The sequence below is a fragment of the Anopheles cruzii genome, chromosome 3 (assembly GCF_943734635.1).
Source record: "Anopheles cruzii chromosome 3, idAnoCruzAS_RS32_06, whole genome shotgun sequence".
Classification (NCBI taxonomy): Eukaryota; Metazoa; Arthropoda; class Insecta; order Diptera; family Culicidae; genus Anopheles; species Anopheles cruzii.
The window spans coordinates 74,608,111-74,615,142 of NC_069145.1; the positions used below are offsets into that span (position 1 = coordinate 74,608,111).

A 7,032-nucleotide genomic window follows, 5' to 3' on the forward strand; every position below is an offset into this window, starting at 1 on the left:
TAAATCATTGGCCGAATGGCTCGCGATATGTGCTAGTGTTTCTTGATGCAATAAAGATACGCTGCGCTTTACGGTGAAATGCGAAGCTCCTAAACCTAACACTAAATGGTCATTACCATCAACGATGCGCTCACCCTTTTCCAACGTTATGCTTTACGACACTGATGCAGGGTATGATAAGGAGTTGATTAGCAGATATTGATTTGGTTTATGTTGGTTTTAAATTTGCGTTCAGCGTACAATTGCGATAGACGATCAATAGCCTAGCTAGGGCTTGGTGGGTCCAACTGCTTAAGGAGCAAGACCCCACATCCCCACAGAATGCCTCACATTTCGATCCGATATTATCTTTAATTTAGCTATGCTGTTTGGCACGTTATAACACTTTTATGTTGCATTTGGTTTGATTTAGTTATTTTCATAGTTTCCGTTTCCGTTTGCGATATTATATTTTACAGTTTTGGAGCATAAACTGTGATGAAGTTTCCTTCGTTGCGTTCCTTCCGAGGCCTCGACGCACCATCCTGGCCACTATTTCGAGTAAGTTAATTTTAAACATCAAGTCGCTATTTTGATCAGAAGCTTTACAGTTGCCACACACACACACCAACACACTGTTACCGTTTGCATTGAATACGATAGCGCACTCCGACCACTGCTAGCGGCCTCCTCCTTGCTCGATATTATAACTTGATCCTCTGGTGGCCACACTTCCGGCAGAGCTGCACATTTTCGTAGATCACCTCGTCCGCCGCCGCCGCCGGAGGCTCCTCGTCGATCGGCACCCCTCGCCCCCCGTCCCCGGACACCTTGCGCAGCTCGTCCAGGACCTGCTGCTCGATCGTATCCAGGCAGAGGCCGGCCCGTGGCGTCGGACAGATCTGTTCGCACTTTTCCACAAAGTTCTCCTCAAACCGCAGCACATCGCGCAGCAGTGCCTCATCGTCCTCTTCGTCCTCGTCGTCCTCCTCATCATCCTCTTCATCGCTGTCCCGGTACCGGCCCCCGGCCCGGCTCAACTTCCCCGGCTTCCCGCGCGCCACAACCGTATCGAAGTCAATGCAGTGGCCCGACTCGTCCGAGATGCAGTACCGGAACTTGGGCGCAATAGCCGGTGGCTCGGCTGCGACCACATTCAGCTCGGCGATCGTGGAAATCTGCCGTCGCAGGACCGCCGTCTGCCGGCGGGTGTCACGCGGCAGATCGTTCTGCGAGAGGACACGCTTGGGCGGTGGCTCGCGGCGTCCCGCGAACAACATGTCGAAGCTGCGGTTGTAGAATGCGCACCGGATCGCCGGTTCCGAGGCGCGCTTCTCCGGGTACACGTTCGGGGCGGTGAGCGAGAAGAGGGGCGAACAGTGGTCCGAGTAGCGGCGCTTCTGGTGGTGGGCGCTGACGGTCCTCGCTGGTGGCGGCGGCGGCGGTGGCAGCAGGAAGCTGGCGGTCGGTTCGTTTTCGTCGATGCTGTCCAGATTCGAGTCGCAGGACACAGGGGGCAGCTTCCCTGGGAGCGGCGGTGGTGAACGGAGGGGGAACGTCTGCCCGAAGGTGGTGGTGGCCACGGCGGTCTGCGAAGGGTCGTCGACGCCGAGGAGGAACGTCCGGAGCATGCCGGAAGCGGACGGATTAACACGGGCACGAAGCGTGCCGGTGTCCACACTTTGCGAGCGGCCCCGGGGAACCGCCGGAGGTTCCCCGGCGGACCCAGGACATACCGGGAGCGGATGTATCAGGTGTCTGGTCTGGAGATGGTTGCGGTCTTCGTCTCGGGTGGTGTCTACGAAGGAGAATACGGAATTGAATAAGAGAAAGATCTCGGAACACATCCTGTCGTATCCGGTCATTACCTTGGTCGAACGGTTCCATTTGCTCACAAGCTGCACACACACACACACCGCCGAACGTCCGAAATCCGGTAACGATAGAAAAGAAAATTAAATCACAGCTGGCTGCGCTCTGGCTCCGCGGCTGGCTGCGTGCGTTCCGTGCAACAAAGCGAAGCGATGCAACATTGCGTGCAAGCGACGTAGCACCCGAAGAGAAGCTTTCGACCGCAGCCACAGCAAGCGATGGGGCTTTTTGGGGGGTTAGCAGGAGGGAAAGGGTGGTCTAGGGACCAACAACGACAAGCAGGACTAGCCAACAACAACAACCACCAGAACCACCAGAACCACAACAGCTAGGGTACACTAGAGGATAATCAAATGCCTACGCTACCTGCCCCCCGTCGTACCTTCCGAGACCTCTTCCTCGGTGATGGGCTTTTGGTCTGTGCCGCGGCGCACGTCACCCGGCGCGATGCCCTGCACGACCAGGTCCATGCGCGAGTCGAGCGAGAACTGCTTGCCGGACATCAGGATGCCCCGGACGCGGCGTCGCATGGCCGGCGAGTCCTGGTTCTGGTTGGTGCAGAGGAGCGGCGCATTAGAGCGGGTTCGTGACCACGCCCTCCCGCCCCCCGATTGACTTACCGAAATGCGGATCCCGGCGTACAGTTTGGCCAGGAACTCGTCCGCGTCGAAGATGGCCGCGAACGAACCGTTCACGATCTTGGGCGACATCGGCGTGTTGGCCAGCAGCAGGCTCGAGCCGAACGTTTCGTTTCGGGCGCGCGTATCTAGGGACGAGAGCGAAACAGAGAGAGTGGTGGTGGTGCGCTTCACACGGGACGGGGACGTGATGTTTGGGTTAGGGGATGGCATGGCATGATAATGGTGGTGTTACGGGGTGCGACAGTGAAACAAAAACGGGGATGGTGGAAACCCAACTAGCCCACTAGCGGTGGCAGGATGCGGTCCTGCGATGCAGTGCGAATCCGGCGGCATGACCTCCTCCCTTCTACTCACCCTTGAGCGACACCCGTTCGCGGTCCGTCCGCGGAACCTGCAGGTTCAGCTCGTCCAGCAGGTCGGACGTGACCGACCGGATCTCCTTCCAGTCGCCCAGGATGTCGTCGTTGGTGGTGTGCGTCGAAGTGACCGTGAACCGGATGACGTACTGGCCGCGGAGCGAGGAAGGCACCGCGTGTATCTTGCCCCGGTGGTTGATGCGCTTCAGCAGCTTCTCCGTCAGCTCGTTGCTGCCCTTCAGCCGGAACACGACCATGCCGAGGTAGCGCGCGAACGGCACCTCGAAGCGGTGGTCCGCCAGGACGAGAGCCTCGAATTTCTGCGCCAGCCGGACGCCCTCGCGGATGTGCTGCTGAAGGCCCTTGATGCCGAAGCTACGTAGCACGAACCACAGCTTTACGGCCCGGAAGCGCTTGCTGAGCCCGATCTGCCAGTGCTACCAAAACGGGAGGCCAGAAGGTGAGGTGTCGAACCCGGAAGGAGGTGGCCCCCGCTACGTACCATATAGTCAATGGCGAGACCGGAGTTTTCGTGCTGCAGGTAGAGCGGGTTCACGTTGAAGGTGCGGTGCAGGGCGCCACTGTTCTTGAGCCACATGGCGGTGCAGTCGAAGTGCACCAGCAGCCACTTGGACGGGTTGAAGGCGATCGAGTCCGCCTTCTGGATGCCCTGCAGCCACACGCGGAACTCCGGGCAGATGAAGGCGCTCCCGGCGTACGCGGCGTCGATGTGCAGCCACAGGTTGTACGCCTTGCAGACGTCACCGATCTCATCGAGGTTGTCGAACGCACACCCTCCCGTCGTGCCGAGTGTGGCACAAACCTGGCGCAAATGGGGCGAAATCCATCAGTTATTATGTTGGCCCCAAAACTTCAGAAGCGAAAAGAATTGTTACGATTTATGGAGAGGTTTTTCTCAATCGTAGTAACCTTAAAGGGGAGAAAGACGTGTTCTTGTCCAAGCTCCACTTCGGCGCCTTCTACGACTAACACATTCGAAGGCTGACGTTTGTGTGCTGAATTTATAAGAAACCTATTAGGACTTCAATTGTGGCCTAACTACGAAAACAAATCATATGACTATTTTAATGAAAGTATTGTCCGTCGTTAGCTACTACTTTCTGCCATCTTTTAGGTAGTTCCTCGATTCCGTGTCGATAGAAATTCTCCTCTTTAGGAGCGATCCAATCAGAGATTCATTTTTCAATACTTTCATAAGAAGTGAACAGCTGTGCTGTCAAATCGTACCTATGCAACGCAATAGGTGACAGTCCGAAGGAGTAATATCTGGGGAATATACGTCGGGTGGAGTAACTGTTCCCATCCGACATTTTCAATTGAGGTTTTGACCGGTTTTGCGATGTGTGGTTGAGCGTTGTCTTGTTGAAAATTCAGTTTTTCATGTCTTTTATCCCATTCGGGTCGTTTTATGGCCAAAGATTGCTTCAAACGCATAATTTCATTATGTTTTACAGGGCTTTTTGCGTTTAGGATTTTTGTAATAAATCCACTTTCCATCACTATTGACGATTCGGTACAAGAATCAGGTTCTTTATCATAAAAATAAAAAAGGGGTGACTTTCGGTAGCACTTTTCTTCATTAAAGTAATAAATAAGCAATAAGCAACTCTCCGCAAAAAACACCACAAACGAACACGACGGCTTAAAAGAGGTGTTGTTTACACTTTAACCGAAGAAAATCCTATACTGCGTTAGATGCGTAATGCCAGAAGCTGTCAAACACATATTTCATTTCAATTTGTCACATTTAGCGAGTAATGCCTATTGTAAAACCGCAAGAATTATTTAAAAATCCTAAATAAATAGTTAAAAAGTCCTTCCCTCTAGACAATCGACTGTCGGAAAGAACCCTAACAAAGGTCCCTTACTTCACTGGCCATTGAAACACATGACCCTCGAAGAACGCTGTAAGAGATTAGAAAATTGCCAACTTCTGGAGCACTCGGCAGCAGCAACAGGCACTGCTTGTGACGTCTGAACTGTCAACTAGTGGCTAATGAGATCCCAGAGGACGCACGGGATAGCAAAAACTTCCTAAGCAGATTGCTCCATTACTCCGGCGGTTCTTTTGCTCCCTCGCTCTCGCTCTCGAGATGGCCTTGGCACACACTTTCGAGCGGGACACTTACCCAGAACGGTATCAGGCCCTGCTGGATGTCCTCTTCGATGGCCTCCTGCAACGGGGCACCGCGGAGGCTGAGCCGCTCGTCCGGCTCGATGAACCGCATCCGCACTAATCCGATTAGGGCCGCCTTCTCGACGCTGGAGTGCGCATTGTCCGACGTGTACGCCACGAGCTTGGCGTTGATTTCGGCATCGTTCAGGCCGGGCGTGTGGTCGTGGAAGCGCTGGATCGCCTGGGTGCGGCCGGCCAGCAGCGACACGAGCGTCGCCTCGCTGGCCGTCGTCTGGATCACGCCGCCTCCCTTGCTGTTCGGTGTCAGGTGCAGGAAGTCGTCCGGCAGCCCGATCATCTTGCCCAGCCAGTTCATCACGATGATCTCCAGCTCGGTGCAGGCCGGCGACGAAGCCTGCGACAAGGGAAACGGAAGCCCCGTCAGTAGGCGCAATTGGGCCTCGCCATTCCCGCGCACTTACCCAAGTAAACCCGAGGCAATTGATCCCGTCGGCCAGCATGTCGCCGAGCAGCGACGGGTACGAGTTCTGCGCCGGAAAGTACGCGTGCATCCGGGGGCTCTGCCAGTGCGTCACGCCCGGCATAAGGACCCGCTCGATGTCGTCGAAGATGCAAGGCCACGGCTCACCCTCGACCGGGGCCGATTCCGGCACCAGCGTTCGCATGTAGCCCGGCTGGACGTTCGGAAAAACGCGCCGCTCCCGGATATTCTCCAGATAGTCCGCGATGTAGTCGACCATCTCCTTCCCTGCAACCCCGGGACCACGGGACCACGGGACCCCGTGCCCCGGGCACGTAAACGACTTCATTACTGGGAGCTATAAATTTACCCAACCCGACCGGAACCCGACCGACCGACCCGACGGATGGCGACAAAGGATTCTAAATTGATTCAGTGTCGATGTTTGATTTGACACGGCTTAAGCTTATCCTACGCAAATGGCCGATTGCCGTTTATCGCTTTAGCGACCGGGGCTTCGACGTGTTTCGACGTGCCGACGTTAGGAGCAATGGGAGGCTTACACCAGATTCCAAATTTTCAAATTCTGAGACCCGTGTCCTACGACTGGGGATTCTGAATGGTTGCGTTGGGATAGTTTGTCTTTTACTGAGGTTTTTAGCTTGGAAATTGCTCGAAACAACTCAAATAGTCAGAAATAGGGATTTTCTGCTCGAATTAAGTACGACTTTCGGGTACGTGTGGTTACGCAACAAACTCCTCCAGAGGGGACACGCGGACAATAAGGCTAAAAGGGGTGTCAGGTGTTGCCCATTTCCCGTCGCATTAGCGCCGCAATGGCGATCCGTGTCCCTTCTAATTACACAATTAATTGTCCGATTTTTCTCCAGCACTCACCTCGCCTGCGGTACTCATCGACGTTCATCGCTAATGCCGTAGGATATTGCTGTCCAAACGCTGTCCGGTAAATTTGCTTTCTACTGAGGGGCACCTTCAAAGCTGCAATCGAATCCAACACTACCGCTCTTTGCTGCCAATGCGCTGCTCGACTGCCCACTTGTTCACTTGTGTCGCCTAATCGGCCGGGCTGACTCGAAGGAAAACTTTGGCGCAACCAATCGAATGTTTGGCGTTTGGGTGCAAAACAAACTAACTGCTGCTTGGAAAACTGTGTTCCAACGGGTAATCGGCGACAGCAAATGGGCTTACACACTCGAGCACCAGCACCACCGGATTCGCTACGCTACAGAGTAGAGAGGAAAACGGTCTGGCCTAGCAACAAGCTGGAAGCCGCGAGAAGGAATGTTAGCTGGAACTGATACCCGAAAACCGAACCCAATCGTTACAGGCGTCGGTCAACTACTAGCGGGTTTTTTTTTCAGCTCCGCTGTTGCTGTTCTTAAAACTGCACCATGGGGACACAAAACGAGGTACACCCGTGTGGACCCGTGGGGATAATGGGGAGCCGCACGGGTGCTCTAGGTGGATTTCATGTGGAGCGGGCTGAACGCATGGATGGCAGCAGTGAATTGGTTGGGCTTCCTTCGCGTCGCGGACGGTAAGAAT

General features: G+C 54.7%; 1 protein-coding gene across 1 annotated transcript; it reads right to left on the minus strand.

The window, feature by feature from the left end:
* Positions 1–500: 500 nt before the first annotated feature.
* On the minus strand, positions 501–6,391 carry LOC128270981 (histidine decarboxylase-like). The gene is made up of 9 exons (XM_053008411.1): positions 6,364–6,391; positions 5,468–5,754; positions 4,999–5,400; positions 3,351–3,671; positions 2,847–3,285; positions 2,472–2,617; positions 2,234–2,399; positions 1,848–1,877; positions 501–1,777 (listed from the first exon to the last, which is right to left on the minus strand). Exons 1-9 carry the CDS (start codon positions 6,389–6,391, stop codon positions 684–686), a joined length of 2,913 nt encoding a protein of 970 aa, XP_052864371.1. The 3' UTR covers positions 501–683.
* Positions 6,392–7,032: the final 641 nt, after the last annotated feature.